The following is a 21,274-nucleotide window of genomic DNA, read 5'->3' as shown; positions in this document are numbered from 1 at the left end:
ACGGCCCGGGAGAGCCCACATCTGGGGTCCCAGGGTCGAGCTGTGGGCAGCAGGGGCTGCCTGCCGGGACCTCCACAAGGCCTGTGGATGCCAGCGCTTCAGGCGGCCTGAGCTACAGAGCGCGCCCGGCAGCCAAGGCCGGACACAGAAAACCAAATTCAGATGTGCTGGACCCTCTTGGCAGATGCCGGGTAAGGGATTGCACCACTGCCTGCAAGCTGAGCTGGGGCCCCTGGGCCCTGCTGGCCACAGCCCTGGCTCTGTTTTACGTGTCCCAGGAGAGGAGCCGCCAGACGAGCAGACTTGAGGCAGCCAAGTCCAGGCTGCAGGCGCACAGCTGCTGTCAGCATCTACCTGCCGGCTGGTGCCCACGGCCACTCTGCACTGAGCTTTGCTGCTTGGGGCCAGTGTGGCAGAGGTCGCTCTTCCTTCCGCTGAGGCTCCTACCTGATGTACCACCAGCCCTCCAAATTTTTCCGGATCACCTCCACAGTGACGCCCTTCTCAAAGCCAATCTCATCCTTGCTTTGGCTGGTGTACGGCTGCACAGTGATGTACTTCTCCTCTGTAGGGAGTGAAGCAAGAAGGCACAGTTAGCCGAGGTTCGGTAAGGCCCTCCTTCCTGTCTTTTCCTCCACTGGCCTGGCCCTGCTTCGCTGGTTGCCTCACTGCTGCTCCCAGCGTGTGCAGAAGCTGGCCAGGGCCCCAGGTGCCCTGGCTAAGCCCTGGCAGGATAGAGCTGGCTCTCCCAGCTTCCCAGCCCCGGAACAGCAGCCAGGGGGCTGGGGCCTGGGGTCCTGAGGGCACAGCCAGAGAACCTGTCCCTTGTGGGACCTGAGTCAGGAAGTCCCTGGGACGTCTGGAGGCCCCACGGCACACCCTCCCCTTCCCTGAACGTGCCGTGCTTCCATCCATGCCCCAGACTTGCTCGGAGTCCTCCCACCTCCACCCCTGAACTCCTGCCTCTTGTCTCACCCCCTGACAGCTCTAGGGGCACCTGCTTGATGAAGCTTCCCCCAACCACTAATCTGATCACCTGATCAGGTAACTTCCCCAAGAGGACTGGGGGGAACACATGTTCAATGGAAGTGGTCACACATTTTAAGACAAGGGTCTGGTGGTCAAGTGACCAGTGACAGCGCTGAGTGTAGCCATCGGGCAGGGCCTCATGGAGCCCTGAGTGGGGAACCCGTGAGTCCCACCCATGTAAGGCGCTGCCAGCTCCAGGGCCTTGCTCAGGGTCTCCCCAGGCACCAGGACGGAGGCATCTTACAGGAATTCAGGAAAACCCCCGGAGGACAGGGGTGGGGAGGCCAGGCATCTGGATCTCTTTGGCTTCTCTTCCTGCGGGGGGGTGGGGTGGGGGTCCGCTGCCTCCACCTGGGCCCTTGCCCAGGCTTCCAGGGAGGTGCTTCTGAAACCTCGCCTCTGGGGTGGAGGCTCCCCAGGGGAGCGCTCAGGTCTCAGGGAGGAGCACACATCCCTTCAGGGAGCATGAGGAGCTGAGCCAGATAGAACTGGCCCCCTGGCCACACCCTTTGAGAAGGTCCCCCCCAAACTCACGCTTTCCCTCCTCTAGGCTATGCCTGGCACATGGTAGAGGCTCCAAAGGGTCTAGGCAGTGCATCGTTGAAAGGCAAGGGTGTCTGAACAGGGGCATGGTGTGGGAGGCTTTCTATGAGCTGAAAATAGCAGGAGGCCGGGGTCTAAGATGCCTGCCCCCCTCCTCCCAGCTCCCAACTGTGATGGCAACTCAGCGGGACCCAGATGGGCGGCCTGGTCTGAGCCTCTGGCAGGAGTGGGGGAGGGGGCAGCTGCCACCCCAAGGGCCCCCTGTGGTGGGAGGGCCATCTGTTCACTCTGGATTATCCGGTGGCTGCCCTGCCAGGCTGCAGGGACGGTGCCGGTGGGCCCTGGCCGAGTCTAAAAGGCCGCCAAAGGCAAAAGGAAGGTGACGAGCCATGGGAGCCTCCGCTATTCTTCCCCACACTCTTCTCAAGGGCCAGCTCTTCCCGGAGGCAGGGCTTTCTCACCATCAACTAAGTCCTGGAAGCTTTCAGAGTCCCATCCAACCATGCCGAGGAGAGCCGCCAAGACCGCCTGAGAACCTTGTCTAGCCAGATTCTGACTCGGGCCTTTGAGGAGTTTGGTGTTCTGCAGGCCAGCCCTCCTCTCTCCTGCCTGTTCTGGTCCCAGCTCCATTTTCCAGCAGGGCACGGTAAATCCTGGCCCGGGCTGTGGCCAGAAGGGCAGCGCCAGCCCCTGGGGATCGAGGGCTCTGAGGTTAGGGCGAGGCAAGGCCTGGGCTCCATATTTTGCTTTTGTTCAGCTGGGCTATTTTTAAAAGCCTGTGGTTCCAGCAGGAAGGCATCATTAAAGTTTTCCTAGGCAAAGTTGCTTTTGCAGGGAAAAATTACAGTCCTTCTCTTAGGCAGATCAGAGGGGCCCTGCCCTGCTGCATGGCCGTGAACGGGCCTAAAGCATGACACGTGGGCTTGGGTTCTGGAGCAGTCAGGCCCGCGCAGCAGCCCCTGCAGCCTCCAGTGTGTGTGCTGAGGACATAGCAGCAAATGCTGTGGAAGTGTCCTGCTCTCCCTTGACCCTCTCAGGGAGGGCAGAAGCAAGCCCTCTGTTTTACCCAGTAAAGCTGCACTGCTCCTGCAAAAGGCCCTGTTCTCGGTGGCCCTCAGGCTGACATGAACACAGATGTCTGGGAATCCGTGCTCCCAGTAAGAGATCTGGCTGGTTTAGAGGCCTGTCCTGCCCTGTCACTGTGCCAGTTCCAGCTGCTGAGCAGAGGGCAACTCTTCCAATCGGTCTGGGTGGGGGCTTACTCTTCCATTATGGTTGGCTTAGGGGGCGGAGGCATGGATTTCCTCCAGAGACACGCGCCATGTGGGTCTCAGGTTCCTAGCTCCCAGATCTCCCCGAGGAAGCAGAGCTGACCCCGCTCCTGGACCAGGGTCACCACCCTACCTGGGGGCAGGACTAGGGGGACCCAGTAGGGAGGATGCCCAGACTCAAATGGTCTCGGGTGGTGGCCGAGTCATTCAGGTTGCTTCAGGTCTCTGGAAGAGACTCTTAGGAATCAAAGTTGAGGAGAGAGGAGCCACAAGTTCTGGGGGCACCTCAGGTTTCTGGGAAGGGTTGAGACTGTGGTCACTCTGATGTACCATCAAAGCTTGGTGGCACCTTCACCCTAGGGAGGGCTGACCAGGCCGCCCACTGGGCGGGTGGGTGGCTGACTGGGGGAGGTGGACAGGCCTGTTTTGGTTTTGGAGGCGGGGGCTAGAGAGCCCTGCCATTTCCAAACCACAGACGCCTCCTCTTTCAAATGCTTTCCCCTCTGTCAGCAGTCTCCCTGGCTCCCCTCCCGGCCCCTACAACCTACCCAACCCCATTGCAAGAGGGCTTTTGATTCCAAAGGCCTGGTTGGCTGAGGGGCTGGGGAGTGGAGGCCCTGGGGAAGCACTGCTTCTCTCTCGTCTCGTTATATATGACCCACTGCCTGCTTCCCCCCCATCAGCTCTGCTGTTAGTGGCAGAGTTTCTCCCAGCCAGCTTGCTACAAGTTTGTCTTGGCTGCCTGATTCAACTTAGCCCTGATTTAACATAGGGCTGAGAATGGGAAATAACGTTGTTTAGGCCTCTTATTGGAGAGAGAGGGGGGGAGAAGGAGAGAAGTTGTGAGCTTGTATTCACTTACGTATCTGTGTATGTATGATGTCCACAGTGCTGTGCATTTCACTGGGCATGTGTGTCCATGTATACCACTGTGTAACTGTGAACACACTGCCTGTGTGGCTGTGGTGTAAGGGGTCACATGTTGAGTCTGTATACGGAGCCGTATGTGAACCTGGGTGCTGCTGCAGAGGTGTGCATACAACATGAGCTTGGGCAGATTGTTGATGCCTTTGTGACTGTCAGTGTATGTGTGCAACGGTCTATGTGTGGTCACATAAGCAGGATTTTGTGTGTGAGTGGCTGTATGCCAGGGACCACAGATGCACAGCTGTGCGCGGGCTGGAGGTGCCAGTCTGCTGCTGTGCCCGGGTAGTAGTGCTTCGTCACTTGTAAGTGTCCATGTGCTTATGGAGACAGAGTTGTTTGGGACTCAGTATAAGATGGTGTTTGGAGCAGACGCTGGAGGGAATGGGGGAAGGCCAAACCTTTGTCTCTGCTGTTTTTCCAGGCCAGCATCCCACTCTCCTCTGCTGCCAAGGCTCAGGGCAGCAACCCAGCCTGGCCCCCCAGCAACGCTGCCCCATAGTTCCTAGTTCTAGGGTGCCTCTGCTTTACGTTCCAGCTTGTTCTCGCTGTTCCCATGACCTGGCCTCCTGCCCTGCACCAGCCCTCAGGGTCCAGCCTTTGCTCTGCCCTCAAGCCTAAGCTGGGCTCCCATGGCCAGTGCTCTGAGTGTGATACTGAGCCAGCCACAGGCGGTGATCACCTCAGTGTCCAGGCGTGTTGCTTGCCTGGGGCTTGGAGCAGATACCAAAACATGGTCTCAGAGTTGTTCAGGAATGAGCTGTGGGGGTTGGGGTGAGAGTCATGGGGCATCCCTGCTATTCTAGAGAGGCCAGTGCTGATTAGCCGCCCCCCCAGCTGTGTTCTCTGAAAGATAGGGGGAATGGGCCCTGCTGGCCTGCGGGCTCTGGAGCTGTCCAGGGTTTGTTCAGAGGCCCACCCCTAATCTCCCTACTTCCCAGGCTCCTAGATGTTGGAAAGGCCCTAAACCTACAAATTGTCTTGGTTCCAATCAGCCTGGATGGCAGGCTAGGGGCCTCCCTGGAATCGTCTCAGGCCCCTCATGAGGTGCCAGTGCCGAGTGCTGAAGACGTTGGAGGCTCCCGGCTAAACCCCATGCTGCCTTCAAAGCTGGTTGGGGCCGTGCCCCAGGACCAGGCTGGGACTCATTTTTGCTCCCTTTCTGGTTTCCCTGGAGCTGCTGAAGGAGGAGGGTTGTAGACTGGTCCTTCTTCCTACTCTGTCTCTAAGTAATCGCTAAACCAGCTTTGGCCAAGGGAATGAAGGATGGGGGCAAGTGAGTGGGACAGCGCCGCAGACTCACACCCCCCCCCAGTTCTCTTTATCTGCAGCTGCCAGGGCAGATGTGGCCTTCCTTAGGCCAGCTGCCCCCACAATCACACTGTGAGTCCCCTGACCCCCACCCGCAGGATGCTGGCAGGAGCCAGAGCCACCCCCACTTCCCAGGCAGCCCCCTGCACCCTCCTCCCCTATGCCCACCCCCAGCTGCAGAAAGTGAATGAAAGTCTGACTGTTGAATCTGGGTAAAGAGGCCACAGGGCAGAGAGGAGCAGAGCTCAGAGAGGAGGCAGGGCATTAGCGAGTGAGGGAGGAGGAGAGAGGTGGCAGCGGCTGGGCAGGAGAAGCTGGCTCCCACAGTCACCTCGGCTGTGCTGCCTGTTGACCATCCCGCCCAGGGTCCACCGGCGATCCAGACGCCGCAGATGGGCCTTGCGTCTCTTGGACACTGGTGTGGGAGATGGCAATGGAACACGCGGCCGACGGAACCGGCGGAGAAAATGGAGAGGAGGATGAGATGGGATGAGGTGGGACAGGGGTGGTGGGAGGGAAGGCTCATGCTCACAGGCCATCATCGCTGGGACCAAGCCCCCCAGCAGTGCGCACTCGCTGGACGTGGGCAGATGTGCCCAATGACAACACCAACATGTGGGGCAGGGCCACCAAAACCACATCTTATGGGTTATACCTTGGGGCCCAGGAGGGGCTGAGAACTCTGCCTTCTAGCACCTGAGAGGTGAAGAGGATCCTTGGTCCCAGCCTGGAATGAAGACAGCCCTCCAGGTGGCCCCCGGACCTCACACAGGGCCCGGCAGGTGACTAGGAAATGGCGCTGGGTGAAGTGTACATGGGGATGGATGCCATAGGCCCTCTGCTCCTTCACGGCACACTGCCCATTGTCTCTGCAACAGTGGGAGACCTGCCACAGCTTTTCAGTGCCACAGACCCCTTCTGTGTAGCCCATCCTCTGTGGGGTGGCATCCTGCACTGCTCCGCTGGGTGCCATGGCCCAGCTCCAGAAGCCCTCAGCCTTCCTCTGTTCCCAGGTGGAACACACACTGGGCGGGGGTGGCAGGGTAGCAAGCGGCCCCCACCTCCCGGCTCTGCAGAATCTGGGTAGCAGGTTGCCGAAGTCTGGGGGAGGGAGGCCAGCAGTTGGAGTAAAGGGCAAGCTGTCCAGACAACCTTGAGCCAAGCCCTGCAAAGCCTTCTGGGAAGTATTTGCTTTTCTTGAGGGAGGAAGGCTGTCTTGTTTGACCCGCTTCTTGTAAGCAGGAGGCCTAGACACGAGGTTGGAGGTATGGATTCAGGTGAGGCCTCCCTGCCTGGTTACTGTGTCACCATACTCTGTCACCTGTTCTCTCATCTGTCATAGGGGCTGACACCACCTGCCCTGGCATGAGAGGGGACAGGGATTGAACATGTTCTTTGGAAAACAAACGAGGTCCTGTGTGAGGCCAGGCTGGGAAGGACTCTGACAGCTGACACCCCCTCCCCCCCACCCCCCCCCAGGCGGATGTGTCCTGTGGTTTCCCTGGGGGCAGAGGAGCTTCGGCTGATGCCCAGGCCATGCCCCCATAGTTTCAACTAGGTACGAGGACCGTCTCACTGAAGCCTCGAGAAAGCCTTGTTCTGTCGGCACCATCCCCATGTAGGAAATGGGATAGAAACTAGAGGCATAGGTGTTCAGAAATCCTCGGATGACACGCCTAAGTGTTGGGGAAGCACACAGATCTAGGTGGTCTGGCTCTGGAGCCCAGACTCTTGGCCTGACAATGTCCTTCCCCCTTGACCCTGCACCCCTTAGCCCACCAACAAGGGAAAAAGCCCTGGCAAGGAGCTGATACTGATGCAAACCCACCAGCAAAGGCTCCAGGGCACAGGGGTGCAGGGAGAGACTCAGCTTCCAGTTTTGCCTCTGCCACAAACTGACCTGCGGGCTCCATGGAGGTGATACCTCTCTGGGCCTCTGAAAGGCAATGGATCCAGTGCTTTACTAAGGCAACTTGCCAGTGCTGGGCTTGATTCTCCTCTCCTCTCTCTTCAACCTCCACCCCAGCCCTCCTACCTCCTACCGTTAACATTTCGGAGGAATACGAGCATATGCCAGAATTTCTGGTAATAGAAATAAACCAAAACAGCTGATGATCTCTTCTTTTCAAGGCAATGAAACACGAGTCACTAGGGAAGATTTCATGGGATGAAGGCTTCCAATCCTGTCCATAGGACTCAGGGACCTATGATGGGATGGCAACAGGTCTGGAGTAGAGATGGCCAGAGAGGGGAGCAGGGTAGGCTAATCTCTTAGCCATATGGCTGTGGGGACAGAGAGACCAGTGGACGTTGATGCTAGGGTCTTGGGCTGGGACACTGAGCCCTGAGGCCCCCTGTCAAGCGGGGTAGAGATGCCCAAGATGTGAGGATGAAATTCATAGCTGCCCAAATGCTGCCAGGGGTACTGGCACACTGGTCCTATCAAAAGCATGCTGAGGAATCTATTTTAAAAAAGGTCACCCTGGAGTGCACATCCACACACAGGCAAATACTTCTGAATGCAGAACCTGCACTGGCTGCCTGATTCTTGCTGCATCAAGGTCAAAATCCTTTACAACTTGCTACTGCTGGCTCTCTGCAAAGCTCTCTTCAAACCAGGCAGGCACCTATGCACACACACATCTCCCGTTCCTTCCTGCCCACTCAGTGTCCTGTCCTCCATCTCCTAATGTCTCTGCTCAGACATTCCTGGCATATCCTTTTCAGGCGGGACTCTGATTCCACACACACACACCCTCTCAGAGTTGCTTACAAGCAAAATGCATCCTGGACAGGCATAGGGCATAAGGCCACCAGGCCACAGAAGCTGACTGAGGCTCAAGCTTTACAAGGACAAGCGTGTTGCTAAAGGTCACACACCTGTAGAGTGAATAAGACCTCACTCTATGCTCTAGGGACAGTTATTTCCCAGAGGCCCTGGGATGACCCCAGAATGTGGAAGTGGGTAGGAGGAGCTCAGGCACTAATATTCTCCACCACTGCAGGGGTACAGCAGAGCGAGAGGTGAGACTGGGAGCAGGCTCAGTTCCAGGACCAGGGAGCAGCCAGGAAGGACAGAGCACCTGGTCTGAACATGCAAACCCTTCCTGATGGAGCCTAATTCCTGGAAATCTGTCAGGCACTGTGGGGGCCGTGGCACTGGTCACAGAGCTGAAATAAAGCATTTACATGGGAGGAAGGGCGGGGCTTCAACCACCCATCCAGTAACCGACATTTAGGGGAAGGATGAATAGGGAGCTGGCGCTTGCCTTGCAGACTGCTTATTTTGGCCTGAGCAGCAGGGAATGGAGGGTGTGTGTGTGGAGGGTGGAGCTGAAGGTGGCCTGAGCCCGGGTGACAGGCCTCCATCCCCCTGGCTCTCAGATGTGCCCATTTGGACCATCCCTACTGACTGTTAGGGCAAGCATTCCTGCCAGGACATGGGGGGTTTGGCAGTTAATAGGAGCAGGCAGCCAGGAACTGGGGGTGGCTGAGACTCACTGGGCTTCAAGCGGCCTGCTCTGGCAAATATCTGAGTCCACAGATAGGTTGACCAGGCCAGTGCTGGCCACCGGGGGTAGGGGGTGCCACCAGGCAGGGATCAGGTTCTTTGAAATGCAATGAGAAAACACCAGAAAAACCTCACCAGGCCAGAGATGATCAGAAGTACCAGTGGTGGAAGGGCCACCTCATGGTTTCTGCTACTCTGAGACATGACTCAGACCTGTTCTGTGTGTCCACACTGCTGGCTGGGATAACAGACACCCAGAGTAGAAGCCTCTGAGCAGACAGGCACAGCAGAAGCTGCGTGCATGCAACCCCTTGGGGTCATCCCTGTAGCAGAGAGCACGCTGTGGGGTCGGGAAGACAAAAGTGGTGGTCTCTGTGGGGTTCCCCAGGGAAATGAGGGCTTTTATGGGGGAAAGAGAGCTTTATGGTCTAGCCCTAAGACTGTTCTCTCCAATCTCTGCCCCAAAGCTGCCAAAGTTTGAGATCCACGCTCCTGGAAAATGTCCCCTCTAACCTGAGCCCCATGTAGGGCCAGCAGGGACAGGCTTGGAAAGGGAGGTGAGATCGTGGGTTGGCTTCAGTGAGATGGGGTCCCAAGGGAAGGGGCTAGGACATGGCCCAACTCTCTTTAGGAGTTCTGATGGTTTTAGGGAGAAGAGTGGGAAAGCTACCTCCAGAAGAACTGGGTTCACTCCAAGGGCCAGGGATGGGGTAGGCACCAATCCCCAAGGATTCCGAGGCAGCCTGCTCCCTGCACATGCCTCATTACTGCCCCTCCCCTTGAACCTGGAGGTCCTTACCTTCCCCAGTCTTAGAGGTGTTGATATCGGAGTCATCCCGAGTACCATTCTGGGCCTCCAGGTAGGTGGCAGGGACCCAGCCCTGCTCCTCCGAGGTGCTCACGAACCACCAGCCTGCAGAGGGGATAAGAGAGAATGTGGTCATGAGCTCCCAAGAGGGGTGGAGACAGGAGAGGGGACAGGGCATAGAGCCAGACAGCCTGGCATGTGGCAGACGCCCGGCTCACATCTAGCCTCGAGAAGCTTGCGCCATACTCAGAAGCCAACATGCTCCTGCAGAGGAGGGCCCGATGGACACTGGCCCACACTCACCCAAATGCTTGATGACAAAATTTGACAATGAAATTCAAACAAGGATATACCAACTGTGTGCAGATCAGCTTGTAGGAAAGGCCCGGGAAGCTCTGGACGAACACAGAGGCCACTTAGGGTCCCTGAAACCCAGCAGGACTGCTGGTTTGGCTGGGGGGTTGGCTTTCCCTGCTTTCAGAGGTATTCAGAGATGAATGCCTCACCGTGACCTTCTGACAGCCACTGTGCCCCCTCCCCATCAAGAGTCAGTGGCATTTGCCCCTGGGCGCCGCTCACGGCTGCCCTTAGCTGTGTTGATACGTCAATTACACTAAGTGGGCACTGCACACTTGACGGCCATGGCCTGATGACAAAAGCTCACTCATTTTCTTTCTCATTCATTGGTTCATTCATTTTTCATTTAAACAAAAGTTGACTGAGCAAAGCACTCTGAGCACCTGGGTCTTAGGGCTCCACTGCCCTCAGTTTCTTCTTAGAAGCTACACTTCACAAGATCTTGTCTTTGCCCCCATCCTGTTCAGATCCTTCTCTGCCCCCAAAGCAATCTGGCACTGGTTCTCTTTTCTGTCCATGACTGAGCTCACCATTTCCAAATATGGACTGTTCCCTGTCAAGAGGTCCTGGGCTTCTCCCCCCGCAGCACTGAGAAAGCCATCCCTGCCTATGGCAGGGAGTGGCTGCTCGAGAAGGGGGGATAGTGGGAGGTACGGGAGGTGGCGTGAGGGCTGCTGTGATGATGGGGAGGGGTGAGGAAAGCAGTGCCACGACCGCATAGGACCTCGGCACCTGGAGCTACCTTACCTCCTGGTCTCCTGCTAGGTCCCCACTGCTCTGGGTGACAGGCCTGGGACAGCAGACAGCCCATGATCTTGTCTTGAATGCCCACTGCACTCACCCTCCCTAGAGTTCCACAACACTCTGCCTGCAGCTCTGCAAGCCCATGAGACACAGTAACATCTGTATGATACCGTAATGATGGGCACACGTCATTACACACTTGTCCACAAGCACCACAAGTGAGCCCTAAGGTAAACTACGGATCTGAGTGACTAGGATGTGTCAGGGCAGGTTCATCAGTAACAAGCGACCACTCTGAAGGGGGACTCTATGTATGTGTGGGGGCAGGAACAGAGAACCTCTTTTCTTTTCTTTTTTTTTTTTTGAGAACCTCTGTTCTTAAGCTCAATTTTGCTCTAGACCTATACTGCTTGGACGAGCAGTCTGGAATTTCAAGGCCCAGGCCTCTTTGGCTCACTGTCCCTCTGGAACCCAGGGTGGATGCCTTCCTCCCTTCCATTCCCTTCCTTCGGCCAGAGTCTGTCTTCCCCCAGAGTGGGATGGGGTAGGCCATCGCAGCCACTTATACATCGTGGGCCACCGACAGGGGCTCTCCGGAACAGCACTATTCTCCTAGAACCCAGGCAATACAGGTGTGGCTGCTTACAAGGCTATGGCTGACGGAGGCCCCAAAGAAATCAGAAGGCATGGACTCACAGGGGTCTTTTCCCCTTCTCTAGGCTTCTGGGGGAGCACTCTCTGGAATCCCAGCAGTCTCTGCGAAGAAGCACCACCCCGAGGAGCTCTTCCACCGAGCCTGACCAGAGGTCATGGAACAGGGCTCCCCATCTCATAAGGCTTTCCACCATGAAGGTGGCTCTGTGTCCTTGACCGCAGGAGTGGGTATACCCAGCCAACCACCTTCTGACTGATTGGTCTTCTCCCTGGACACTGTAACGGTTCCAGGGTGGTCTCAAGAACTGACACGGGTGCTTTGGCAATCTGAATGCTAAGTCCCACGTAAACCAGGAATTGTGGGAGTATGTGAGAAGAGATGACCTGAGAGTTCAGTCAGTAAAGCAGCAGCAAAGTCCAGAGATGGAGAGTCAGTCCTGATTAACATTGTTCAAGCTCCAAATTCCAGGTGGGCTAAAGCTAGACCACCCTGTTGGATTCCCTAATTACAGTGATCCAGTGGACTTCCTTGCTGTTTAACTAAGCAGGAGCCAGTTTCCATCACCGGGAACCAGGGGTCCTCACAAATGCCATCTCTGCCCAACAACCACCAAGGTTCATGACTGAAGGTCCACCCACCACTGTGAGTCAAATCTAGAGACAAAATTCAAGTTCTCTGGGCACCTGCCAGAGACCTCAGAAGGTGAGGACGGAGCCCTCTGAGCCATTCTTGGAAACTGGTACCTCCTCAAATTTCCACTCACCAGGATAACCCCCAAGAGTCCCAGAGCACAGTCACCATAATTCCCAACCTGGAGTCACTTTTGGGAGTCTTGAAGGCTGAGGCTCCCACACGACCCCCAGGTCCAGGCCCCAACGCCAAAAGTACACGTTTTGGTTCCCATACCTCCAGATCCTCACCAACCTGACCACCCCAGTTCCACAACATACCCCCCCGCCGCCCCAGTAAGCCAGGCCAAACTCCTGTAGGCCAAGAAGTACCCTGAAGGCCTACCCTCAAAGGGGAGCTCTGCTTCCCAGGAGAGGGCTTCCCCGGGATGGGCCTGGGCTGGAGCCAGGGATCTTCCAGTCACTGGAAAAAATAGGGATGTGCCCAGGAACAGTGGAACTTGGAAACATGTGCTTGGTGAGGATTTGCCAAGATCCCTCCATGCCCAGCCCCTCCTAGCCTCTTTCTCTATACCAAGGTGTGCCACTGCCAATTGCACCTTCTGGAGCAATCACTTTCTGTCTCCACTGGGAGAATATTCCCTTCTTCCTTTGTGTGAACCTGTGACTTCCCAGGAAGGCAGGCAACTTGGTGGCCTCCTGGATGGCCATAGTCAATGTCTTCTAAGCCTTCTATTTCTGGAATTTGGGCTCTAAAGTCACCCTTAGTAGAGGCAAAGGAGGCAAGCCCCTCTGTAGGCACCAGGAGGGCTGAGGTAGGGGGAGTAGGGGGGTGGGAGAGGGGAGATTTTCTCCATAAGCCCCATCTGAGCTAGTTTATATCCTCATCTGGTATGAAATGAGTCCATCAGCCTGCTCATCTCCTGTTTTCTCCCTCTCCCCCTGTGGCCATACTGCATAAGCCTCATAATTCCAAGGCTCAGGTCTCTTTTCTGCAGGTGGTCCTGTCTTCCCCACCCCTTATTTCACCCTCTGTGAAGCCTTCCTTGTGCATCCTGCTCCCTCCTTTCCCCCAGGAGCCAGGGTTCCTGACGACTCTGGGAACAATGGCCTAGGCCCCAAAATGTTCCAGTCCTGAAATGTGCAAAGCTAAGTTGAATGGTTCCAGTCTCAGGTCTCTCCTGCCTAAGGCCCTGTAGAGAAGAGCCTGTTGCTGACTCGGCTGCGGGCACCTCCATCAAGCAAACGAGGACAGGCTCAAACACCACCCAGGTGGGCATAGGTGCCCACCCCAGCTCCATGCAGACCTCCCAGGATCCCTGGCATGAGTCACACAGTTACGCCTCTGGGGGAGGCTCACTGGGCCTGTGCCCACCCACAGTTGCTGACAAGCCTCTCCCAGATGCCAGCAGCTCAGACGTCAGTTGCTGTAACCGGGGCTCCTGACCAAAGTCCCTGCTGCTCAACTGAGGAGCAATTAGAGCCTGAACTAGCCACTAGCCCCACGGGTCTCCCGGGCTCACCTCCAGTCCCCATGCGTCCACAGAGTCCCCTTTTCCACAGAGATTTAGGGTGTGTGGGCTGCATATGGGGTAGATGTGGACAAGGCTTTGTAGTTTTGAGTACATGGGAGATGGGTTATGCCCATGTACATATCTATGTGGGTGTGTGCATTTGTTATACGGGAGGATGATTATGGTCAGGCACTAACTTTACATACGTCATTTAATCTTCAAGAATCTTGTGAAGTGTTACTGTCATCATCATCCCCACTTTACAGATGAGGAAATTGAGGTCAAGATCATCATGATTATGAAGAGGCAGAGATGGACCTCAAACCCAGGCAGTCAGGCTCCAGGAATCATATTGTTAACCACCACAGAAGTGGATAAGGAATTTATCTGGTGTCTGCACAAGGGCAGAGGTGATGCCTTGGGAATGCGTGTCCCTGAATGCTGGTATGTCACACATGTACTTCTATGTCTGTGTCACTGAGCGTGTGATTCGTGTATGTACACAATGAGCAGAAATGTAGGGCTGTGTGTACTCCCCACTGCGCACAGGTGAGGGTCCTCTGGAAGTAGAGGGTAGTAATTAGGGATCTAGGGTCAGAAAGACCCAAATTCAGGTACTGGCTTGCTACTTCCTGTGTGACCTTGGGCAAAACAGTAAACCTTTCTGAGCCTCAGTCTCCCCTCCCTGATATGGGGATAATTAATGGTGCTTACCTCCTAAGGTTGTTGAAGTGGATAAATGAGATATAAGTAGCTTAGTTTGGGGCCTAACACAGAGTTGGAAGTCAAAAACCTTGGGCTGTTTTACTAACATGGTGGTAGTTGTTTGGTATCCCCCCAGACTAACAGCACCCATGGGTGGCCAGGTGGTGTCTTTGCCCAGAGTAAGTAGATCAGGAGATACTCAATATACCTTGATGAAAAGACCATGTGTGTTCCCATGTAGTTAATCTGAGAAGTTTGGGGACTGCCTTCAGGGGTTCCAAAAGAATGGAAAAGGCTATCTTTTGCTCTTTCCTTAGCTGACAAAATTCATGGTTGCAAGCAAGGTGGGAAATGGGGCCAGAGGGGAGCTGTCTCTGGGGTTTCCCTCCTTGCTCCACATGTGTCAGGGTTGTTCTCAGCCTGGCTCCCATCCTCTGCTCACACGGTCCCCCAGGACAGAGGTCCTATAGCTTCCTGTCTCCTGTCCTACCACGTCGGTGAGCCCTCCCTAACTGATCTCCAAATCCTGATGGTATCCAGAGCATCAACCCCACAATTCACAGTGGCTCATGCACTTGGAGAATTCATCTTGTTGAGACTGTAAGTACCATGTCTGCTCTGTCTCAAAGGCAGAACTGAGCTGGCAGTAGGCAGCCAGGCCGATAAGGAAACTGAGGCACAGAGCCAAAGTGCTGGAGCCGAAGATCTGAGTGTGAATCCCATCCCTGCCACTCCCATGCTCTGTGGCCTTGGGACAGGGACTGAGCCTGTAAGAGGCTTCATCTGTAAAACAGTAGGACCGCGCTCTGCCTGGGTGGCCAGTGTGAGGATGGAGAAGGCAGGACAATGCACAGGGTCTGGCACAGCAGGTGCCCGCTGAACAGAAGCTAGGAGCTTTGCTGAGGGACTGAAGCCACAGGGTGTGGAAGGGGAGGAGGCCAGCACTCACGGCTGCCTAGGGACCAGCCGAGTCACTTCTGCCTCTTCCATGTCCCCAGGAAGATGGGTCCACACTCCAAGCTGGCCTGTGTTAGCTTTCCTTTCCCACCCTCTCAGCCTTTGTTCTTGGGAGAGGACATTTAGTGATGTTTCATGAAAGGACTTCTCACTGGACTGAGGAAGTGGCCATAGAAGTGCTCAGATGGGGATGGCTCTTGGCTGCCAGGCCTGACCTTTCCCAAAGAAGTTAACCCTTGTTTCCAGGCAGAGGGGGAAGACGCTCTTTTTTGGAGGGAGGTGGGGAACAGAGAACTTGGTGGAATAGGAGATGGTAGAGAACCCCCAAGGGGCCTGGCCCGGAGACTGCTCAGTGTACCCCAGACTCCAGCCCGGCAGCCAGGCTCCAGCAGGTCTTCCTACCCGGGGTACCTTTATGCTGACATACACCCCACAACCCCGGCAGGGGGCAGGAGAGGGGCTACCATAAGCGTGGGAGACCACGGACTGTTGCAGAGGGGCCCTGAGAAGGGAGCCCCCACACACTGGATGTGCAGGAGAAGCCTTCATTCCGGGGGCACTGGGTGCACTGAAGAGCGAAATCCCCAGACTGGATAAGCTGTCTGGGAGAATCTGGAGCTGGCCAGTCCCCTGAATGCTGCCCCAGCATGGTGGTCCCTTCTGTGAGCACTACGTCCCCACAGTGCCAGAAGCATGTCATTCAGCCAGGCTGGCCGACAGGCTGGGACCAGCCCTCTCCAGAGGGCAAGGGCCCAGAAAGAACAGCAATAGCACTGTCATAGCGGCTGACCCCATTGGTGGGCGTAAGAACCCGCTTCATGATGGCCCAGGGGCTAAGTGGGGAGAAGGCCACACTGGGGCAGCCCGGCCAGCCCCTCCAGTCCAGGGCAGGGAAAGGGATCCCCGGCCCCAAGAGGGAAAACCTCAGGCCCAGAAGCCCGATCCTCTCTCTTTCCAGGCTGAGCACTATCTTCAGAGGTTGGGCCAGTTTCACAGCCCTCTAAAATGGACTCTAACTGGGGCTTGACAATGCTGGCACTGGGGGAGGGACAGAAAGAGTGGAGGGCAAACTGAGAGACACACAGAGAGAGACAGAATCAGAGGTGGGTACAGACAGAAGAAGGGGATGGGAGGACCTGGGCCAGGGGCTGGGGGCCTCAACCTCCCCAAGAGGGGGCTGAGCCTGGCCAGCCTGGCAGGAAGTGACGGGCACTCCCAGGCCACTGCTATCCCCTGGGTGACCAGGCCACAATGGCCTCCTTAATGACAGAGGATAATGAGCTCATTAGGCCAGAGGAGGCCAGCTGCACACAATTAGGACGTTAATAAAGTCTTCTGAGGTCACAGCTCAGCCTCGGACAAAACAGCTGGTGGGGGAGGGGGACCCTGTTCCTTCCTCTCCCTCTGAAGTTCCCTCTGTTCTATGTTGCTCTCCACAAGGCCTTCCCTGACTGCGCCCCACAACTCCCGGCCCTGCCCGCACCAAGGATTCAGCCCATGGGCACTTCTTAGCTCCTCTTCCAAGATCTAGGTTTGGATCCTGGCTTTACCATGTCCCAGCTGGTGACCTGGAGCAGGACCAGCTTCCCTAGGGCATCGTCATACTAGGATGATATGATCTGCCTGTAGCGCTGCCCAACCTCAGGGACATATGGCATCTCCATAACCAAGTGCTAACCAAGCACCTGGTATATGCCGGGTGTTCCAGGCGTGGGGACACCATAGAGCACACACAGGCCTCAGGCGCTCTTCCCTCCCTCCCCACTGCGCAGCGCACAGAATGGGCACAAGTACAGCCAGCATACCAGCGCTGAGGCCAGCAGGAGAGGCCCGAGCTCCCCCCAGAGGGGAACAGGCAGGATGAGATTCTGGGTTTGGAGTCTGGGAGAACCCAGCAGGCTTTAGTTTCCTTCTGGGCCTTGCCTTTGTCTTTCTCCTTCCCTGGGGTCCTTCGAAGTCTGACATAGGCTCATGCAGGGCTGAGCATCTGTGGCGTGTGGGCAGGCAGGGTGGACACGCAGCCTGGTTGGGGGGTGGGGTGGGTGGAGGAAGGAGCTGGGGACAGCTAGGGAGGCACAGCCCAGGCCTCCAATACCTGCCTCCAGTCACAGTGTGCTCTGGCTGCTCTGAGGGGTGCTCCCTCCCAGCCTTCCCGAGTTCCTCCCTTGCAGTGGTTTGGAGGAGGGGACACTGTGAGGATCTGTGAGCACTGAATGAGAGCAGGGGTTGGTGGTGAGAAGGGGAAGGGTGCTGAAGGGGGCCTGGCCAGGCACATGGGACTGTGCTGCCCACCTGGCCACACTGCACCTGGCACAAAGCTGGGTCCTCAGGGTCTGCTTCTGCTCTGGACCTGGCCTGACCCCTTTCCCATGACCTTGGGGCAGACCTGAGATTTCTACCTGAGAGGCACCAGGGACACTGGAAAGGCTGGCCGCCCATAACCATGCTGCGCCTTTAAGAACAACGAAAGGCAGCCCACCCTCGGCCAGGCCTCCCCTGGCCAGAAGGCTCTGTCACTGAGGCCTCTTGCCAAGACACACTCCAGCTAACAGCACGCGGCCTCCTTGGTCCAAAGCAAACAGGAGCGGGTAAGGGCTCCCCCACTCTCTCCCAGTGCACCCCACAGCCCCCGCCTTCCTGCCTGACCCATTCTTCTTGTTCCACCTCTGGCACCTATCCCTGCTCTGCTGCCTATGGCCTTCCCTTCCCCCAGATGGAACTCTTAGGCCACCAGAACCTTCCCTGGGCGCCTGAGGCCTGGATTCCAAGACCATTAGCACAGGCTGCTACGTCAGTTTGGAAGGCTCTGTGGAAGCAAGAAGGCATCAAGCACTGGGCTGCTGCCACCCCTCCCCCAACTCGGTTCCTGCCTGCCCACCTCACTGGATGGGCCCCTAAGGCTGAGGCACCCAGGAGACAGCCAGACTACTGAACATTCGCAGGCAGACAGGGCGCACAAGGACTCTGACACATCCCAGACCCACCAGGCCAGCAGGTTACTCCAAGGACTCTAGAGCCAGGTTGCCTGGGTTTCGGTCCCAGCTCTGCTGCTAACTAGCTGTTTGAATTTGGGCAACTGCCTCAATCTCCTCATCTGTAAAATGGATCTATAGTAGTACTTCTATCTCCCAGTGCTCTAAGGGGTACAGGGGGTAACCTACAAGAAGTGTTCAAATTAGGGGGCGCCTGGGTGGCTCAGTGGTTGAGCATCTGCTTTGGGCTCAGGGTGTGTTCCTGGAGTCCTAGGATCAAGTCCTGCATTGGGCTCCCCATGGGAGCCTGCTTCTCCCTCAGCTTATGACTCTGCCTCTCTCTCTGTCTCTCTCATGAATGAATAAATAAAATCTTAAAAAAAAAAAAGTGTTCAGAATAGTGCCTGGTTCCTAGTGAGCTACACCAAAGAGCTATTATTAAAGTTGAAGTGTAAGCAGCAGGGATTTTTAAGGAAGGAACCATGACTTCAGTGCTCCCTAATGACTAGTGCTAGGGCTGGGAGGCAGGTGGGTCTTGGGTGTCTGGAGTCTCAAGGAGAGAGAGAGTCTCTCGGTGTCACTGTCATTGGCCCTTGACCTTGGGAAGTCTCTACTGAAAGCTGGGTCTGGTTCTGTGCTCGACATGGGTGGGGGTGGGGGGATGGGTGAAGTAGAGAATACAAGATGGCACCAAGTCCTTCCAGGAACAGCAGGGCAGAGTAATCCTGAGACTGAGCTTCTAAGAATGTCGTCAGAAAGGTTGAAGCCTCCCAGGTGGATGCCTGACATAATGCTCAGGGTAACAGAAGGGATGTTCCCCTGATGTCCCAGGCAAGAGCAAGAGATAAGTGGAAACAGATTGAGAGGACACAGCATTGCGAGGCCAGCTCAAGATGGGAAGGGAGTCTGCTGGACTGTTGTCCATGGCCTGGCATTTTCTCTCAGGCAGCAGGGTACCCACACTGGAAAGTGCTGACTGGGAGGGTGGTGGGCAAATGGACCCAAGGTAGGGATGGAGGTGGCACTGAGTGGCTGACCTCCATAAGGTCTCATTCACTGGTGGCGAGACAGGGACCAGAGAGCCCCTGACAGAGAGCCTGCCAGGCCACAATCAGGGGTCCTGGAAGACACAGACATGGGAGCAAGGCCAAAGGGCACAGCACGGGCAAAAGTGCCAACTCCCAAAGAAGGTGAATTCCACAGTAGGGATGGGCAACCTCAAGATTGATTGGAACACGGACTCCTTGAGGGATGGCTGGAGAGCCTGCAAGGGGGTGCTGAGCATTCCCCAGCCAGGGCTGAGCAGAAAGACACAACAGGAAGGAAGGGGGCCAGCCACGCTGGATTCTGATAAGGAGTGACCTGCTGGCCTGGTGGGTCTGGGATGTGTCAGAGCTTAGCCATTCAGGCCTTGGGGCTCTCATGACCCCCTCTGGGGGCGGCAGGACTGCACTGAGAGATTCATGGCTGAGAGCTGACCACTTCCAAAGAACATGTGATGACTTGCTGGTTACAACTTGGTGGGTGTTCTATTGGGAGCCTGTCCTGCTGGATGTTTTAATCAGTCCCAAGATGAGGACAGTGGAGCTGAACAGGTGGCACCATCTCATATACTGAAAGCTGTGCCAGGATCAGGAGCTACCTACCCCCCACCCCCCACCACAAAGGTCTGAACAGCTGGTAATGACAGGTCAACAGCGACAAGATGAAAAGGGGTAGATAGACCAGAGCGCCTCTGATCTTATCATCTTATAATTTACTGCGTGAACTTTCTGGAATGACTGGAGGCTGTTATTCACAGCTATGCCAAAATATTAGGTACCAACTGAGCATGTCCCCAGGCAGGTGGGTAGTTCAGGTGTCCCTACTTGATGGCAAGGATGGGAAAGGTCCTGGGGTTTGGGGGGACTGTGAGTTCAGTAAGCCCTCTGTCTCCAGGTCTGTGAAGTCTTAGGCTGGACTGGGTGACTTACCCAAGTGGCAGGATTAGCACCCGGGTCTGACTCCGAGGACAGCAATCACAGTTCCCTTTAAGAATGACTCCAGCTGCCAGTTCCTTTTTAGAAGACGACCAATACCACCTGCTCCATCAGCTCCCCAAATTTCCATCTGACAGATGAGCCAGGGAAACCATTCTCCTTCCCTGCTTCTTCTCCATTCCATCAGTGTCTACAAATCAGACTCATTTCTCAGCAGTCATGGGCCCTGGACCCCCTTCTTGCCCTGTCAACTCCAACCCCTCCACAAGGAGGGGGCTAACAGGTGGTTTCAGGCCCCATCTCCAGGCTGCCTCTCTCTCATCCTTTCTGAGCCCACATGGCAGGGCAAGGCAGGGCACTCAGGCTGATAGCTTTCTGGCACGAGATCTTGCCCAATGGCTATGCCAGGAGAGAGTGACTTTGGATCAGCATTTCTCAACCTCAGAGGTCTCCACACTACGTGGGGCTTTTGCCATATCCTTGTGCTATGTATACTGTGGTTCACAGAGTAAATATATATTTAAAAGCAAAGACCTTTTTTTTTTTTTTTTAACTTCAAGAAAATAATTTGTTTAGGAAACTTCAGAACACCACCATGAATAAACAGGACCACCAGTCCCAACCATAAAATTACAGAGAACAAAACAATGTAGTAAATTTGAGCTGTGCTGGGTCTGAAGAGGCTGTGCCGATAGCCTGTTCCCCCCTTTGTGACAAAAAGAGGTTTACTGGAGATGAGTCAAAGACAGTGGACCATCAAGCTGAGGTAAATCAGAAGGCTTAGAAGAGGACAGAACAGGGCAAACCGTTCACTGCGTTACGGAGGTATTTAACACTACCTCTCTGCACTGCCGGAAGTCATGCCATTTACCAGAGTGTTGAATGGACATTTTTAGGAAGCCAGCCTTGGGCTATCGCGCTATTTGGTCATTTAAAATAGCTGAAGAAAGAGGTTGTGTCCTCACTGGTGAGACGAGAATATTACATACCATGTGCTAAAGAGAAATCAAAGAGAGAAAACTGGAAAGCACTTAGTAGTGTGCCTGGTGTGCTTCCAGCCTGGAGGGAAGAGCTGAGGGAGCGCTCCGTAGCTGCTGCCCGTCACGGAAATATGAGGAATTATCTGTATTTTTAAACTAGCTTACTTCAGTGGCAGAGAAGTATAGATGTAGGAATTTGTATATTTTTTCCCTTTTCTCTTTTTTGCCAACAATGGAGGCTCCTTGGCCCCAGAACCGAGTCGACTTTAACTGAAAGTCCTAGATTGACAATCATCCTCTCCCTTCCAGCTGAGCTCAGCCCCTCTTCAATTGGGGCAAAAATAAAACGGGGGCAATTTCAACTTTAAAGACCATCTCCATAAAC

At 55.5% G+C, this 21,274-nt stretch overlaps 1 protein-coding gene across 7 annotated transcripts in view; it reads right to left on the bottom strand.

Moving 5' to 3' along the window:
- The window catches only part of SH3PXD2A (SH3 and PX domains 2A), a 234,516-nt gene that overhangs the window by 18,952 nt on the left and 194,290 nt on the right, over positions 1-21,274 (bottom strand). For 5 of the 7 annotated variants that reach the window (XM_077877766.1, XM_077877767.1, XM_077877768.1 and 2 more), the window contains 3 exons: positions 9,389-9,502; positions 5,410-5,493; positions 448-565 (listed from right to left, as the gene is read on the bottom strand). In XM_077877766.1, the coding sequence (XP_077733892.1) occupies positions 448-565; positions 5,410-5,493; positions 9,389-9,502 (316 nt within the window). The remainder of the gene's footprint in view (positions 1-447; positions 566-5,409; positions 5,494-9,388; positions 9,503-21,274) is intronic. The other 2 variants (XM_077877769.1, XM_077877771.1) reach the window with 1 other exon arrangement.

Source organism: Canis aureus, chromosome 29, assembly GCF_053574225.1.
Source record: "Canis aureus isolate CA01 chromosome 29, VMU_Caureus_v.1.0, whole genome shotgun sequence".
In the NCBI taxonomy this organism is placed as follows: Eukaryota; Metazoa; Chordata; class Mammalia; order Carnivora; family Canidae; genus Canis; species Canis aureus.
Note: the sequence above shows the minus strand (reverse complement) of the source record. Positions and strands in the feature narration are given on the sequence as shown.